The sequence below is a fragment of the Aotus nancymaae genome, unplaced genomic scaffold, assembly GCF_030222135.1.
Source record: "Aotus nancymaae isolate 86718 unplaced genomic scaffold, 86718_ANA_hifiasm-v0.15.2.pri h1tg000053l, whole genome shotgun sequence".
NCBI lineage: Eukaryota > Metazoa > Chordata > Mammalia > Primates > Aotidae > Aotus > Aotus nancymaae.
In genome coordinates this window covers 12,363,241-12,381,250 of record NW_026988467.1, presented here as the reverse complement: position 1 = coordinate 12,381,250, position 18,010 = coordinate 12,363,241, and the positions used below count along the sequence as shown (strand labels likewise).

The 18,010-nt window shown below is 53.3% G+C and overlaps 1 protein-coding gene and 1 non-coding gene across 6 annotated transcripts in view; one reads left to right on the top strand and one right to left on the bottom strand.

Annotated features, from left to right (window-relative positions):
• Positions 1–18,010, bottom strand: part of KAZN (kazrin, periplakin interacting protein) — a 1,270,084-nt gene that overhangs the window by 55,390 nt on the left and 1,196,684 nt on the right. For all 5 annotated transcript variants that reach the window (XM_064363326.1, XM_064363330.1, XM_064363329.1 and 2 more), the window contains 3 exons: positions 17,638–17,808; positions 5,028–5,217; positions 1,175–1,305 (listed from right to left, as the gene is read on the bottom strand). In XM_064363326.1, coding sequence (XP_064219396.1) covers positions 1,175–1,305; positions 5,028–5,217; positions 17,638–17,808 — 492 coding nt within the window. The remainder of the gene's footprint in view (positions 1–1,174; positions 1,306–5,027; positions 5,218–17,637; positions 17,809–18,010) is intronic.
• LOC135269615 (U6 spliceosomal RNA) lies at positions 7,072–7,178 on the top strand. The gene has a single exon (XR_010337864.1). It is a non-coding gene; the product is annotated as a U6 spliceosomal RNA (small nuclear RNA).

Genomic DNA, 18,010 nt, shown 5'->3' with positions numbered 1-18,010 from the left:
TGAGCAAGGGCCCAGGCTGTAAATGACCTTCTTCCTACCCTGAGGAGGCCGCCAAATGCCCCCGGGCCAGCAATCCCTATGCCCACGTTAGCAGGCAGCTTCTCTGAGGTTTAGTTTTAGCTATTTATATAAGCACTTTTCATTGTTATTGTCGATTAAAAAAATGGTTCCATCACTACGACTCATCTATAGGAAAGTGATTGATTTTTACACATTGATTTCCAAGCATCGCTGTTATGTACATGCTTTTATTCGTGCTAATAGCTTCTCAAGTTATTCTCTTGAGTATTCCAGGTAGAGAATCATGTCACTGGCACGAAATGGTTTTGTCCAATGTGTTCACCTCATTTCTTTTTTATTATCTATTTTGCTGGTTAATAAAGCCACACTAACTGAGTTTTGGAAAAAGCCGTCTCGTGCATTTGAGGATCTGACCCTATGATGTCTCTGTCTTCAGGATATGGCAGGGGAGTCTGCATTACCAACCGCGTGATAGAACGAAAATTCAAGGTGGTCCCCACACCCGGACCCCAATATTTCACGTTAGAGCCTCGACATGGCTTCCAACTGTCCTCAGAAGCTCCACCCACCTTTGTTTGCTCCCTTGGTTTCAGAGCCCCTCTGTCTGCCCCACTAAGTCCTCGAGAGCTAGGCAGCCAGGGCCTCTGCCTCCTGGGAGCTGGTACCCAGTGTGCGATCAAAGCGTTTGATGAAATAAGCAAAGTAAGCAAACTTAGACCAAATTTACACGCCTCACCAGAGGCAATTCACGCCAAGACTCCCGGGTCAGGATGGAGAGCTGGCTCTAAAGGGAAATGAGGTGGTGCTGGGGAGGCCCTGAGCTCTGAAGGGTGTAACGTCTGGGAGGAGAAGCCCACGTTCCCAGACAGGGTCTGCCGGGGCAGACTTCCAGGCTGCACAGACCCTGCAGCCGACCCAGGCCCGCTTCCTCTGGGTTCTCCTCACCCTCCCGGACACAAGGAATAAACGGGCCTCTTTTCTTTCTCTCCCCACATCCATCGCTTCTTGCAAAAGGAAAGAACAGAACAGGAAATGCAGAGTGCTCCCTGGGTGGACGAGAGGAAACAGCGAGTGTGGCTTCACCCCGCCCTCCCCGCCCCTGCGGTCTCTGGGCAGGGCTCAGGGGCCCAGGCCCCGCTGCTGCTGGCCTTACGTTGCAGAGGGAGTGCGTCCGGTGTCGAGGGGAGTTGATGTCGCTGGGTGTGGACGACCGGTCGCCTTCGGCGGCAGATGCGTCGGAGATGACGGAGGGCTGCCGGGAGTGGCAGGGGCTCACCCTGACCGCTGGAAAGCAGGGACAGCTAGTGAGTGAGGGATGGAGAGAAGGCCCTCGCCTTGCTGCCTTGGCGGTCACTCCACCCACCATCCCCATTCTGCAGATGGGAACACTGAGGTGTAGAGAAGGGAAGAGATTTGCCTGGTTCTCCACCCTGCTAATCCACAGCCCCGCACATTCCCATGGAGCAGCTGCTGCAAAGAACCTCCCACAGCCTCTGGATCCAATGAACCCTCCTCCACCAGGGTGAACGAGAAGACGTGGAGGTTTTCAAGTCTTCTTCTCATTTCAAGTTTAAGTCTCCTTGTTTTCAAGTCCGGTATAGGAAACTGACTGATGTTTTAGAAATTCATTTCTGAGGAGCACCATTATGCATTAATACTTGAGTACTCCGTGACTCTGCTCACATGCGCCCACATCTGGACATTCCTAGACCTGGTACCATCCCAACCACTGCCCCAAATCGGTTTCCCAAACGAGAAACCTGAAGGCCACCACCAACTTCTTTCTTTCCCCATATCCCACATCCAATCAGCAGCAGCAGCAGCTCCAAAACATGGCCCCAAATCCGTCTGCTTCTCTCCAGCACACGCCACCGCTGACCCTCACCTGGAAGACCACATGGCCTCCCCGTGGGGTGCCCTGACTCCATTCTACACACCAGAACATGAGCCACTGGCATCTTGCCTCTCTTCCTCCTGGCCTCCGAGTTCGCCTGATGTGCCGCAGCCCTGCCTACCCCAGCAGCCTCAGCTTGAGCCACATCAGCTTTCTGACTGCCTGAGTCGGGCCATGTCCCCCTGCCTTGGCTTCTGCCATTCCTGCTGCCCATCAGAGGCCTTCCCCAGTAATCAACTCTCCCTACTCTTCACTGCATCCCAGAATCAGTCTGCCCTGCCTAGAGCCCACAGATCCTTTGGATCAAAACAGTCATTACCAGTGAGACTCCTGGTGGTTATTTCTGGAATTGCAGGCATAATGCCAAGCTCCATCAACCTTCTCCAACCTCTCTATGCTGAGTCCCTACTTCTGCTCTAAATTAGTGGTCAGGGGCTTGGCACATCTAGGAACTCTTTTTTTTTTCCCCATCAAAGAGCCTGTTTTCGCCTGGGCATGGTGGCTCACACCTGTAATCTCAGCACTTTAGGAGGCCGAAGAGGGAGGGCTGCTTGAACCCAGGACTTCGAGACCAGCCTGGGCAACACAGCAACACTCCGTCTCTCGAAAAAATAGTGCCTGTTTTCTATTGATTTCTCTCCTTGTGCTGATCACAATCTCTCATCATTCTGCTTGTTATTTAATAGTATATTTGTGTGTCATATCTGCACAAGGACAACAACAGCTCTGTGAGGGCAGGTACCCTGGGTGTCTTATTCATGTTGAATCCCAGAGCTCATAGTGCCTGGCATATAGTAGGTGCTCAATAAATAGTGCTCAATAAAAGGTCCAGACCAGAAGCCACAGCCCAAAAGCCCTCCCAAGTCCCCAGCAGGTTGCTCTCCTGTCTGCAGGCATTGACACTGGATGGAGAAAGCATCTTTTGACAAGACTGGCTTGGCACCTACTATGTGCAGGCAGCATGCCAGCAGGTGGGGTTGCATGCTTGCAAAAGACAGTCCTTGCCACCAATAGTCATATGATCTGATACAGAAGATGGGTGGCTGAAGGAGCCTTGGCTTTGGAGTAATTCCAATCTGGGTGAGTTTACCCTATAGGCTGTGTGACCTTGGGCATCCTCCCGGGCTCTCTAAGCCAAGTCTGTTATGTGTAACCTAGGGATGGATGGCGGTGGTACCAACCCTGGAAAGTAGCTGCATGTATGATGTGCCTACTGCAGTGCCAGGCACTGGACAGATGGGAGCAGTCATGTGACAAATGCATCCACAGCAAACTCGAGGCAAGGTAAGAAGTGCTGATGCAGGTGAGCACCCAACTTTACAGGAGCATAGAGGACACAGGGGAGACAGCACAGAGGGCTTCCTGGAGGAGGGGACATTTGATAAAATGCATGGAGATGGTTGTATGTGAGGCAGATACTGTGGAGAAGGAAGGGCCCAGAAGGAAGATCCATCAGCATGCCCAGGTTTTCCCAGACCAGAACCAGCTCCATTGAGGAGAGGCTCTGCAGACGCAGATGAGGATGACTAGGAGTCTGCCGCCATCACGTGATTCAGAAACTGCCCAAGCCCTGTCTGCCTTCGGATTGCACATCTGCGCTCCTGCTGTCCTGGGGCTGGACCAGAAGCCAGGACAGCTGACTGCATGGCTGGGCTGTGAGACTCTGAACAAGTGGTGGCTCTCTCTAGGTCTCAGTTTCCCTGCATGACAAGGATGCCGGCCCTGAGCAGTTTTATCATAAGCTCTTCCAGCTCCGAGTCGAGGCTTTGAAGGCCAGAGCTGCCCACCCCTACCCCAAAAAAGTCACACCACCTTGAGTCAGACAGTGAAGGGAGGGCTGCTGTCTGCACTCAGTGGGAGGGGAAGACTGAATTTGCTTACTGTCTGGCTTCTCAAAGTCCCCTGTGTCACCTCTCACTGATGATGACAACGGTGATGACGATAATGAGAACAGCAGCTAATATTTACCCAGCTCTGATCATGATCCCAGCCCCATTCCCACAGTTTTCTACATTACATCTTCACGACAGCCCCATGAAGTAGGTGAAGGAAGCCTCAGCAAGCACCTTTCACGTACGCTGTGTGCTAAGAGCCTGATGCCCCTTTTAAACATGGGGAAATTGAGGACCCTGGCCAAGGTCATGGGTCATGACCCTGGTAAGCCCCAGGGCCAGGGCTGAACCCAGCAGTCTGAACCCAGGGCCTGCGCCCTTCATCCCAATAACTCATCTACACTCCCCCAGCTGCACCCTCGCCAGGCAAAGGCAGGGCCTGCTGGCTTCTCCCTGATCAACCTGCCAGTCCCTTATGGGTCAGGACTGTGTCTGACTCATCTCCTGCAGCGGCAAGGGCTAGTCCTGCTTGCAGCCTTCACAGGGACCATTTCCCACCCCTGGTGCAATGGCTGCTGCCAGCTGCCTGTTCCCAACTTGCATCTATCATACAAGGTAGCTACTTGCAGAAGGGACAGAGAACAGAGAAAGGTGGCTTGCAGACGTGCAACAGGACAGCGAGGAGTTTGGAGCCTGTACCATGGGCAGTGGGTGCAGATGCTGCCCAGAGGCCAGACTTCCCTGCCAAGTGCCTGGAGCAAACACCTGTGACATTGACATCTGCCCCTCCTGCATGCCCTGTGATTGGCCAGAGCTGTCAGTCAAGGAGTTCTGCTGCCTCCCCTGCCAAAGGATGCCCATGTGACTCTGATGTGGCCAATCAGAGTCTTTCTTTAGGATTTGCTATGGATACAGGGGGAAGAGATAGTTTTTCTTCCTTAAGACTTGAGCAGTGAGGGTTTTAAACATCTGGAACTGTGGGGGACTATTTTACTTTCTTGCAGAAAGAGACAGGCCAAAGATGAGGCCAAAAGGTGGTGGGCAGAGCTAAGAGATGGAGAGATATGGTCAGGGGGACCCAGATAGTGTTTGAACCTCTGGATCCAGCTATGCCTGCTGTCCATCTCTTAGACTTTTCGCTTACACGAGCCCGAGGTCTCTGCCCCATACCCCCTAAGCTGCTGTAGTGTGAACAATGAAGCTGTCCCTCCCACCGGGTCACACGGCCTCCCATGAAGCCCCTCGAAGTTGTGGTGGGGCCAGGCCAGGGCAGGACTCACCTTGCCGGTCCGCAGGGTGAGGGGGGTGTGAGTGGTAGAGAGTCTGTTGACTCTGCCGGATGGCCGCGGTCAGCGGGAGGTCCGCCTGCACCACCCACTCCTGGTTGCCATTGAGCACTGTCTCGCCCGGCATGGCGAGGGAATGCCGCTTGGGGACGTCCTTGGTCAGCGTGGCTAAGGACTGCTTGGCCTGGAAAGCAGGGAGACAGGAAGAAGAAGTCATGATCAAGGGGACCTCTTGGCCTGCTGCTTGGCACCACCCACCATCATGGGGAGAAAGCCCCGAATGCTCTGTGCTGGATATTGCTGGCTCTGTGTCAAGTGCCAATTGGTAAGTCCAGTGCCTGTCCTGCAGCCATGTGAGGGAAGAACTGTCCTTATCCGCGTTAGACAGCTGGAGGCATGAAGGCACGGAGAGGTGAGGGGCGTGTCTTGGGATCCCACAGCTCAGAACTGGCGGAGCCAGGATCAAATCCAGAGCCCAAGCTCCACAGAACTGTGCCAGGGCCTCGTCGCACAACTCCGGGGGGCGCTGCTTCCATAAACATGGTCCCTCTTGGTCTCCCCATCTTACCCAGTAGGACCCTGAAGTTCAGAATGGTGGAATCATTTGCTCAAGGTCACACAGCAAGTTAGGTAGGAGAAGTGGAGTTTGAACCCAGTTCTGTCTGACTTTTGTCACATGGACGCATTTGTGTCAAGTTAACTCTCACCTGAGAGCTCATCTGGGGGTTACCTACCAAGAGCAAAGTGAGACCAGACATATATGGGGTCCAAGAACACTCTTTTTATTTTTTTATGAGATGGAGTTTCATTCTGTCACTCAGGCTGGAGTGCATTTGTGTGATCTTGGCTCACCACAACCTCTGCCTCCTGGGTTCAAACGATTCTCCTGTCTCAGCCTCCCGTGTAGCTGGGATTAAAAGCACGTGCCACCATGCCTGGCTAATTTTTGTATTTTTAGTAGAGATGGGGTTTCATCATGTTGGCCAGGCTGGTCTCGAACTCCTGACCTCAAGTGATCCACCCGTCTCAGCCTCCCAAAATGCTGGGATTACAAGCGTGAGCCACGGTGACCGGCCCCAAGAACATTCTTATCATCCATTCTTTTGGATTCTCCAAGGACTAGCCAGGATTCAAGTCTGATTGTAAGAAGAAGGCGTTTTGACTCCCATTAGTTTAACTTTTTGCAAGGTTGAAGGCTACTTCAATCTCCCTTCCAAGGTTCTGCAGAGCCAGCAAGGAGACAGGCAGGTGCACGATCAGCTTACAGGACCAGCTCCCTCCTGAATGCAGGCTGCGGACAGGGCAGATCCTAAGCCCAGCTCTTGGGAGCCCACGCCAAGAACGTGTAGGACAGGAGGGAGCTCAGGGACAAGTGTGGGGCTGAGCTAGGGCTGGGAGGCCGCCTCGACTGGTCACACAGGTCCTTCTCTCCCTGCCCAGCATCTGAGACCGCTTTCAGCTGTGTTATCGTCCCCTAGAGTATGTGGGGTTTTATTAGAAGTGATCTCAAATTCTTTTGGGGAGAAAAAAAAGGGCAAATATTAGAAAGGTATTAAAGCATATTCTTTTTCTGGTTTTTGAGATGGAGGGTCGCTCTGTTGCTCAGGCTGGAGTGCAGTGGTACAATCTCGGCTCACTGCAAACTCCGCCTCCTGGGCTCAAGCGATTCTCCTGCCTCAGCCTCCTGAGTAGCTGGGATTACAGGTGTCTGCCACCATGCCTGGCTAAGTTTTTGTATTTTTGGTAGAGACGGGGTTTCACCATGTGGCCAGGCTGGTCTCGAACTCCTGACCTCAAGTCATCCACCCGCCTCGGCCTCCCCAAGTGTTAATGCATATTCTTTTTCATCACAGTCATTTTCTACTTCCGATTGGCTCTGCAGGCTCACGATAGGGCAGAGGAGACAGGGAGAGGCCCAGGGGTCCCTTGCACTGAGGTTTGGGGTGAACACTGACGTTCGGGGGTAGCTGCATGGCAGAGCCACTGTAAGTGCTGGTTTTGCATCTCATGTGAACACAGATAAAATTTTAAAAAAATCGTGCTCGCTTTGGCAGCACATATACTAAAATTGGAATGATACAGAGAAGATTAGCATGGCCCCTGTGCAAGGATGACACATAAATTCGTGAAGCGTTCCATATTAAAAAATATATATTCAAAAAAATCCAACTCATCTCTCCTAGCTCCACAAACTTTCCTTGCTCCAGGCCTGGAGTTCTTCCTGGCAGAGCAAGGGTTCTTAAGAAAGGGTCCCACCAAGAAACGGACAGTCGGTGGCCTAAAGCCTGATGCACCCTCACCACACTGACCAGCTGTGTTATTTTAGACAAGTTACACCCTCCTCTGAGCCTCAGTTTCCCCATCTGTATAGTGAAAAGCCTGGACCAAGTGATCTTCCGGGCTCCCTCCAGCTCGGGCACCCTGGAAGTCTGTGAAATCACTTCCCTCCCACTGCCAGCTCTCAGGGAACAGAAATCCATACAGCAGAGGCTAAGCTGAGGGTGTCAGCCTTGCCCCCCAAACCTGGCTTGCCCCTGCTCTGGCCGAGAAAACCCCCTGTGCTCTGCCACCCTCCCGTGCTCTATACAACAGTGCTGGGTTGCAAGCAGGGAGTTCGGGATTATCTGTGCTCAACAGATTAGAAACGAGAACTCAGAGAGGTTCAGCGGCTTCTCCAGTGGGCACAGCATCCAACCTGGGTCCCAAATCCTGGTGTCTGACTGGGAGCCCAGAGTGCGCTTCCCTAAGCCCACGTTCCTGTGGGGCAAGAAAACCACAGCCCAAACGACATGGGCTGGTCCTGTCTGCTCACCAAGGTCCCCAGCACCTGCCCTGGGGCTTGGCACATCCAGGAAGCATGCCATAAGAAGCTGCTGAATAGGCCGGGTGCGGTGGCTCGTGCCTGTAATCCCAGCACTTTGGGAGGCCGAGGCGGGTGGATCACGAGGTCAAGAGATCGAGACCATCCTGGCTAACACTGTGAAACCCCATCTCTACTAAAAAGACACACACAAAAAAAATAATAAAAAAATAAGCTGGGCGTGGTGGCATGTGCCTATAGTCCCAGCTACTTGGGAGGCTGAGGCAGGAGAATTGCTTGAACCTGGGAGGCAGAGGTTGTGGTGAGCCGAGGTCGTGCTACTGCAATCCAGCCTGGGTGACAGAGTGAGACTCGTCTCAAAAAACAAAAAACAAAGAACCTGCAGAATAGATGGAGGCAGGCCCCTGCTTCACAAAGCTTCTTTGTTGTGTCCTGGCCGATGGCCCACGGAAGCGGCTCTGTTGTCCTACTATAAGGACAATGGGGTAACTCTTCTGTTTAGGGAAGGAGCGAGGCTGGGTGTGTCTTGAGCCTCTGTGCACCTGCAGTAGTCCCAGCATCACAGAGACTCACACTTCCTGAAGCACACACCCAGCCCAGGTGAGCTGGTGGCCGCACCCGCCTTCCCTCCAGGTGTGCCTGCACACTGCCTCCAGGCCCTCCACACCACTACACTCAGCCTTGGGGAATGCCCCACTCCCTTGCTTCCTCCAGCCCAGAAACTGGGACTCGGGAGAAACGAGCACCCAGGCTGGTCTGCCATCACGCGGCAATGAAGCCTCAGCTATTCCCTCCTGCAAACACTCCCAGCTACACGCAGAGGAAGCACAGGATTGTACAAGCCAGCCCCTGAAACAGCCGGCCCTTGGAAGGAGCATGGGAGGGAGGGAGGAAGAGGCCTGGGTGGCGTGGCATCTTCCATCTCAGGAGGCAGCTTGACATCCTTGCTACCTGACAATTGGGAGGTCCCCTATGGCTGGTCCTTCAGAATGGGGTGGCTGTACCTGTGAGTTCTGAAGCACAGGGACCTCTCAAAATGTCCACTCTGCCCATTCAGGATTTTAACCTTCCAAGGCAGAGCTACAAATGAGAGAACTGCAGATGACACATGTGAAGTCTCATCTAAAATTCATGCACCCGCTTGCACACCCATGTACCCATACACATGCACATACACACATGTATACACACATACACACATGCACACATACACGCATATACATGCAAACACACATATACACATGAATGTGCACTAATATGGTTTGGCTGTGTCCCCACCCAAATCTCATCTTGAATTGTATGTAGCTCCCACAATCCCCACATGTTGTGGGAGAAACCTGGTGGGAGGTAATTGAATCATGGGGGTGGGTTTTTCCAATGCTGTTTCCATGATAGTAAGTCTCACAAGTTCTGATGATTTTATAAAGGCCCGTTCCCCTGCACACGCTCTCTTGCCTGCCGCCATGTAAGACGTGCCTTTGCTCCTCCTTTGCCTTCCACCGTGATTGTGAGGTGTCCCCAATCATGTATATTACCCGGTCTTGGGTATATCTTTATCAGCAGTGTGAGAATAGACTAACACACACACACACACACACACACACACACACACACACACGATCCTCTCCCGTGGCAATTGATACATTTCTCTAATCTCTTCCACTAAATGCAATTTAATGCTGGGAACTCCCCTTGGGCTCTGACTCTTCTCTTCTCCTCTCTGAGCCTTCAGCCTCTTCCAAGCACTCGGAACCTGGAACGTCAAACTCCTGGGAATTATTAACTTGACATAAATGCATTCATGTGACAAAAGTCAGACAGAACTGGGTTCAAACTCCATCTCTCCTACTTAACTTGCTGTGACCTTGAGCAAATGACTCCACCATTCTGAACTTCACGGTCCCACTAGATAAGATGGGGAAACCAAGAGGGACCATGTTTATGGAAGCAGCGCCCCCTGGAGTTGTGTGATGAGGCGGCCTGGCCCTGGCACAGCTCTTTGAAGCTTGAGCTCTGTCTGGATTTGATCCTGGCTCTGCCACTTCTGAGCTGTGGGATCCCAAGGCAGGCTCCTCACCTCTCCGTGCCTTCACGCCTCCAGCTGTCTAATGGGGATAAGGACAGTTCCTCCATCACATTATTGCTAGGGAGAGTGCTTGGCCCAGGGTAAAAATGCCCAATAAATATTAGTGATTGCTATTAAAGAGTCTCTATATCACAAACAGGGATGATGTGAGGAGTCATTCACACCAGGGTCAAGGATCCGGTCTGGGCCGCTGTCTCAGAGCAGCCATGGTGCTCAGTTAGGATTACTTATGCGCTCCTTGAGCATGGGCAGTGAGATCCATGAGGCAGGAAGGGGAGATGGCAGCACGGGACCCTACCCTCGCCCACCTTCTGGGTGGGGCCAATGGCAGTTCTCGTCAATCAGGAGGGTCTGAGGGTCTCCTGATCAGAGGCCACGAGGCACCCATCACATCTCCCACATCAGAGAGCAAGCCTGGTCCTGCAGGCACGCTGTGCCCAGAAGCCAAGTCCTCTGCCAGGATTCAGCAGGTGTGTGCTTGTCTAGGGGGTATTTCTCTGGGCTAAAGGCTGGGAGGATCTTGAGGCAGAAGTCTCTGAGCAGATGCTGGAAGGCTGGTGCTCCTGTGCGGACGGCACATTGTGCCATGGGCACTGAATGGGCACAAGGCCTCCTTCTTCCCGTGCTTCATAGACATACTCTGCGGCATAGCTAAGTTCTTCTCCTTGGTGGGGAAGCTGGCTGGGACCCTCTTTCGCAGATTTCAGGGGTCGGGGTGGGAGCAGGTCTGGCAGGGAGGCACCGGTGTGAGCTGATGGGGCAAACATGGGCCATGACATCAAGGACCAGTGACCAAAGACCAAAGACCAAGGACCAGTGCAGGCTCTGGCTGAGGAGGGGAGGCTCCTGTGGGGTCAACAACAGGCTCAGGTAGGCTTGGGATTGCACAGATCCTTCCCTCATGCAGGGTGGCAGGCCCCCTCCCACCAGTCCAAGTTCAGACCCAGCCTAGGAACTGGCTTGCCAAGGGTTGGTCCGAATGGTCCAGGACGGCAGTGGCCAGGGGCCTGGAGGTGGCACATTTGGGGCAGACTGCTTTTGCTGCAGCTGAGAACAGGCACAAGGGTCATGGACTCAGAGCGTGGCCATTAAAAAGGAACCTGAGGCTTGGCCAACCCCTCCTGCTTCTCCGCCTGCTCATCCCTCACAGCCCCTGTCTCTCCTCTGGGCCGGTGGTGGCTGTCGTTTTTACAGATGAGGAAACTGAGGCACGAAAAGGTTAAAGGTGACATGTGCGAGGTCAAATACTGATGAGTAGAACAGGCATGAGAATCCATGTCTCTTCATCCCCTGTGGGTTCTGAGCAGGGTGGGCCTAGGGCAACCTCAGTACGGAACGGTGAGCGTTGACTGAGTTCTGAGGCATGCCTGCCCCATTCAACCACTGCCTCATTGCCCTGCACTGTCACTCTAGGGGGAAGGTCTTATTATAGTTCTGGTCCTATCTCATCTCATCTCATCTTAGATGGAGTCTCACTTTGTTGTCCAGGCTGGAGTGGAATGGCACAGTCTTAGCTCACTGCAACCTCCGCTTCCCGGGTTCAAATGATTTTCCTGCCTCAGTCTCCCGAGTAGCTGGAATTACGGACGCTCACCATCGTGCCTCACTAATTTTTGTATTTTTAGTAGAGACGGGTTTCACCATGTTGGCCAGGCTGGTCTTGAACTCCTGACCTCAGGAGATTCGCCCGACTCAGCCTCCCAAACTGCTGGGATTACAAGCGTGAGCCACCGTGCCCGGCCTATAGTTCTGATTTTATATAGGAGGAAATTTAGGCTCAGAAAGGTTAAACCCCTTGTCAAGGGTCACACAGACAGAAGATAACAGGACCCAAACTGGGACTCGGTTAGACTCCAACAGCTCAGGCCCAGACAGACAGGAATGCCTGATTCTTGCAAAATGTCCTACTTGATGGAGAAGTGCTTACAGCCTGGGTGATTCTGCACTCTGGGGGACATCTGGCCATGTCTGGAGACTACTGCTGTCACGCTGGGGGGCTGGGGTGGGGGTGCTGCTGGCATCTGGTGGGTGGAGGCCAGGGAAGCTGCTAAACACCCCACAGAGCACAGGGCAGCCCCCCAACAGCTATCTGGCCCCAAACGTCAATGGTGTCCTTGTTTACAGAGTGCCCTGTAAATGGAAGAACACTTTCCTATGCTGGAGAAGCCACACTCATGGGCAGCGAGGTCAGGGTGAGCCAGGCTCCTGGGGACAGGACCAGCGTTTGGGGGATGCCCATGGTATCAGGAGCAGGCAGCCCTGTCTCCCGGCCCCACATGTGACTAGGGAGGCTGGTGGGGATGGCCTGTGGACTAAGAGAAGGCTGGCAAGGGAGCTGCCTCCTTCAAGCCCTGGCTAGACTCCCTTCAAAGGCCTCCCAAGCAAAGATGTCAAGCCAGGGAGTACAGGACAGCCTGACCTGCAGCTCCGAAACCGTGAGAATACAGACCTCACTGGGGTGACTGTGCATGAATAGGGGATGCTTTTTGGGGAGATGAAACTGTTCTGGAATTAGACAGCAGTGGCGGTTGCACAGTGTTGTCAACATGCCAGAAATCGAGTGGTCCCAGCAACCAATGACCAACGACCAGCGAGCAACGACCAGCGACCAGCGACCAGCAACCAACGACCAATGACCAATGACCAACGACCAATGACCAGCAACCAATGACCAGCAACCAATGACCAATGACCAACGACCAACGACCAATGACCAGGAACCAATGACCAATGACCAATGACCAACGACCAACGACCAATGACCAAGGATCAAGGCAGGCTCCGGCCACGGAGGGGGTGCTCCTGTGGGGACAACGGCAGGACACTCTATGTGGGCTTGGGCCTTGACATTATATGTCGATAAACAATATTTTACACACACACACACACACACACACACACACACACACACACACCCCGTCCAATGGGGTCAATGTGATTACAGAGAAGTTGCTGTGTGGGTGGTAATGCCTGGTTCAGCCGGGATTTTTAACAGGAATGCCCCCAGCAAGGGTAGACGGCTGAGCAGGCCTCAGGGTGCCCACCCTCATCGCTAAATGCCAACAGAGTCCTTTGCTTCTTGGGAAACGTCCGCTGAAGCAAATGTCTTTTTGGCTTTTCTCCAAGTGAAGCAGTGAAGAGGGTGTATGGGGCAGCCCGGAATTGGCTCCTCAGGACACAGGGGGAGGGATGATGCCTGGGTTCCGACGGGCTGCTCACCCCTCACTCGACACCAGCCTGGACTCTTTCCCCAATACCTGCTTTCCCAGCGGCTTCAATGTCGCCTGCAGGTGTGACCTCTGCCACTTCTGTGGCAGCACCCCAGGGTCACTTAGGAAACTGCCCAGCACCAGCGGCCACAGCCAGGACCCCTAGATAAGGGGCAAGTCAGTGGCCCAAGATGGGCCACTGGGCACGCTGCATGGGCCTCACCGAGGTAAGATTTAATCAGAAGACAAAGGGGAAATGTTCATCCCCCCAGCTGCAGGGGTTGCTGAGCGCACCGTTCCCCAAGGGACCTGGCTCCCCACCTCTGCAGCTGCTTCTTTTTTTGAGACGGGGTCTCGCTTTGTCGCCCAGGCTGGAGTGCAGTGGTGCGATCTCAGCTCACTGCAACCTCTGCCTTCTGGTTCAAGTGATTCTCCTGCCTCAGCCTCCTGAGTAGCTGGGATTACAGGTGTGCACCACCATGTCTGGCTAATTTTTGTATTTTTAGTAGAGTCAGGGTTTCACCATGTTGGCCAGGCCGGTATCAAACTCCTGACCTCAAGTGATCTGCCCACTTTGGCCTCCCAAACTGTTGGGATTATAGGGAAAGGCCACTGCGCCCGGCCTGCAGCTGCCATGGCATCTGCCATTGCTAAGCTGCACCCTCCACCTCCCCACTGCACCCGTGGACCCTGACCTCCTTCCAATCCACCCCCTGTGCTTCCACCAGCAGAGCAGAGCTGCTTTCTGTTGCTTGCAACCCAGAACTTAAGGCAACCCCCGAGGAAGGGTCAGTCATATGGGGGGAGCTGGGCCTGCAGACAACATGGCCTGGCTGTGAAACTTGGGATGGTGGCAATGGAGGGAACCTGCGGTCAGGTGGACACCCCAAGACTGGGCCCGTCACAGCTCCTTGTGAAGCCCCTTCCCTCCGCCTTCAAGTCCTGGGTAGACACTGCCTGTGCTGTTAATATGAACATAAATCAGCCTGAGCTGCCAACATTAGCGCCGGCAGATGTATCTGATGCCTGCCAGAAGGAGGCCAGAATCTGAGTTTTCTTGGCCACAGGCTGAGTGTCCAGACACCGTGGGAGCGGAAGCCAGGGTGAGCTGGATCCTAGGCCAGAAAGACCCAGGGAGTCCTTGGATGCCTAAGGTCAGGACTCCAAGGTGAGGAAGACACATCTTGTCTGTCCATGTGGCATGAGGAAGACCTGGGAAAACAGGGGCCTTTTCCTGGCCTGCAAGTTCAAAGGTTTCTGTTTGGGCTGCAGGTGGCAGCAGGGCCTCCAGCGTGACCAACCCCACTGGTGGGAACCCCCAGGGACCCCAGGGGTCCCTACGGCTTTTTCCTGCCCAGCAATTCTCACCACTAGGGGTCAGCATTGGACAAGGAGACCTAGGCGAGGCCCCGGGATGGTGTCCTGGCCTGCCCTGGGGGGCCTGGTCCTTAGACAACAATCCTGCGGTGGTTTTACCACATCCAGGCATCCGGGCCCCCTGCCAAGTGCTGCTTCTGCTTTATTTCCTGGAAATCTCACAAGAGCCCTACAAAGCACATTCAACTCTTGAACCACGTGGGTTTGAACTGCATGGGTGCATAGGTCCGATTATTGGTGGATTTTCTTCCACCCTCGTCACCCCTGAGAGAGCAAGGCCAATCCTTCCTCTCCCTCCTCCTCAGCCACTCAGCATGAAGATGACGAGGAAGACCTTGATGATGATCCTCTTTTTCTACTTAATGAATAGCAAACGTATTTTCTCTTCCTTATGATTCTCTCTTTTTTTTTTTTTTGAGATGGAGTCTTGTTCTGTTGCCCAGGTTGGAGTGCAGAGGCACAATTATGACTCACTGTAGCCTTGACTTCCCAGGCTCAGTCGATCCTCCCATCTCAGCCTCCTGATTAGCTGGGACTACAGGTGTCTGCCACAAAATCCGGCTAATCTTTTCTTTCCTTTTTTTTTTTTTCTGAGAAGGAGTGTCACTCTGTCGCCCAGGCTAGAGTGCAATGGTGCAGTCTCGGCTCACTGCAACCTCTGCCTCCCGGGTTCAAGCGATTCTTCTGCCGCAGCCTCCTGAGTAGCTGGGATTACAGCCACCTGCTACCATGCCAGGCTAATTTTTGTATTTTTATTAGAGATGGGGTTTCACCATGTTGGCCAGGCTGGTCTCGAACTCCTGACCTCAAGTGATCCGCCCTCCTTGGCCTCACAAAGTGCTGGGATTACAGGTGTGAGCCACTGCGTCCGACCTGATTTTCTTAATAACATTTTCTTTGCTCTAGTTTACTTTATTCTAAGAATACTGATGTAGTTGGCTCTGTGTCCCCAGCCAAGCCTCATCTTGAATTGTAATCCCAACGTGTCAAGGGAGGGACCAGGTGCAGGTAAGCGGACAACGGGAATGGTTCCCCCATGCTGTTCTCATGATAGTGACAGAATTCTAACGAGATCTGGTAGTTTGTAAGTGTGTGGTAGTTCCTCCTGTATTCATTCTCCCTTCTGCTGTCTTGTAAAGAAAATGCCTACTTCTCCTTTGTCATCTGCCATGATTATGAGTTTCCGAGGTCTCCCCAGCCATTCGGAACTGCAAATCAATTAAACCTCTTTCCTGTTTTTTTTTTTGAGACAGAATCTCGCCCTGTCGCCAGGCTGGAGTGCAGTGGTGCAATCTCGGCTCACTGCAACCTCTGCCTCTCGGGTTCAAGAGATTCTCCTGCCTCAGCTTCCCGAGTAGCTGGGATTACAGGTGCACAACACCACGCCCGGCTAATTTTTGTATTTTTAGTAGAGACGGGGTTTCACCATGTTGGCCAGGATGGTCTCGATTTCTTGACCTCGTGATCTTCCTGCCTTGGCCTCCCAAAGTGCTGGGATTACAGGCGTGAGCCACCGCGCCCAGCCTACCTCTTTCCTTGATAAATTACCCAGTCTCAGCAATTTCTTTATAGCAGTGTAAGAATGGACTAATACGACGAATACAGGACACGATACAGTTAACACACAAGATGTGCTCCCTGACCGTGTTCTCAGTAAGGCTTCTGGTCAACGGCAGGCTACTAGCAATTACGTGCTAGGGGAGTCAAAAGTTATACATGGATTTAGCTGCACAGGGGATCGGCACCCCTAAACCCTGCGTTGTTTAAGGGTCAACTATATATGCCATTATTTCTGTTTTTAGTTGATGGATATGGAGTCCAGAGAGGTGAAGGCTCCTGCACAAAGTCACACAGTTGGGAAGCACTTGGGGCTGGATTCGAACCCAGATCACATGCTGCAACCACACCGTTAGCTGACATTAGCGCTCTGCAGGACGACAAATCCTCTAAGAGCTACGTTCTCCCCCTGCCCCTACTCCCGAGGAGCTCCTCCCACTGTCACACTGAGCCCCTGGTGGCTTCCGGAGTTCCCACTAGCCATGAGCTCCCTGGATCTGCCCAGCTACCCTGTGGGGAAGGTAGGGTGGCATTAAGACCTCACTCCCAACCCAGTAACAAGTAAAAGGCATTGAAGCACAGAGCAGTTGAGTGAGCAGCCCAAGGTCACACAGGAGCCGGCAGAACAGACCGCAGGGCTGTGTCCCCACCCAGACTCTCTGTCCCCACACGCGAAGGCTACGCACCTCCTGGGAAAACAAAGTGTTTGAAAGTATTTTGAGGGTCTGGTTTGGGTTAGGAAAAAATTATTTATTTCCTTAATGACCCAAATAAGACATTTTTGCTTCAGAGACATGTGAAAAGAGGCCAATAAACAAACAGAAATAAATAAAAGTCACTTGAAATCCTACCACTATGGGAGAATGAATATTAATATTTCCATGTATTTCCTCCCAAATATTTTCCTAAGCAAATATGTATCTTTTAAACCAAAAAACCTTTTTTCCTTGTTTTTTTTTTGAGACAGGGTGTCACTGTTACCAAGGCTGGGTGTGGTGGCGTGACCATGGCTCCCTGCAGCCTCCGCCTCCTGGGCTCAGGCAATCCTTCTGCTTCAGCAACCGGACTGGTTGGGACCACAGGCATGAACCATGCTCGGCTATTTTTTTATTTTTTATTTTTTGGTAGAGATGGGGTTTTGCCATGTTTTCCAGGCTGGTCTCAAACTCCTGGGCTCAAACAATCTGCCTGCCACGGCCTCCTAAACTGCTGGGATCACAGGCATGAGCCCCCGCACTTGGCCCGTTTTTCTCCTAACCGTGGGCTGGGGTGTGTGGGTGAGGGAATGGTTTCCCAAGGTCCCCAGATTCCCTGGGCCCAAAGCAGGCGGATAAAAGGCTGGCCCAGGCTCAGGGGGCATGGTCTTGGAGGGAAGCTTATGGAGCATTGCAGAAAGCCCCTCCCGCTGTGGGCTCTGCCACTCTGCTTGTGTCCGGCTCTGCCCCACCCACCCCACCCTAGGACTCCGGAATGAGCCCATCGTGCCCGATGTCCTGCTCCCACCGTGGCACTGTTGGCAGATGCCAGGCCCACCTGGGTGGGGAGGGTTCTCACCATGGCCAGCTCGGCCTCCAGCTCCTTCATCCGGTTGTCCTTGAGGTCCAGCTGGGAGCGCAGGGCCGCGGCGTGGTCTGTGGCCTCCTTGGCTTGGCGTCGCAGCTCCCACTTCTCACGCTCCAGCAGGTCCTTCTCCTTGGCCAGCGCTTTGACCGCGTCTTCGCTCTCCTGTGGGTGGGAGACGGAGAGAGTAATGTGCGTGTCACAACCAGGCTCCTCTTGGCCCAGGGACACCTAAAGAGGGCCTGATCCCTAGAGAGATTGCTGGGATTACAGGCATGAGCCACTGTGCCTGGGGGCCGGGCACAGTGGCTCATGCCTGTAATCCCAGCAATTTGGGAGGCCGAGGCGGGTGGATGATGAGGTCAGG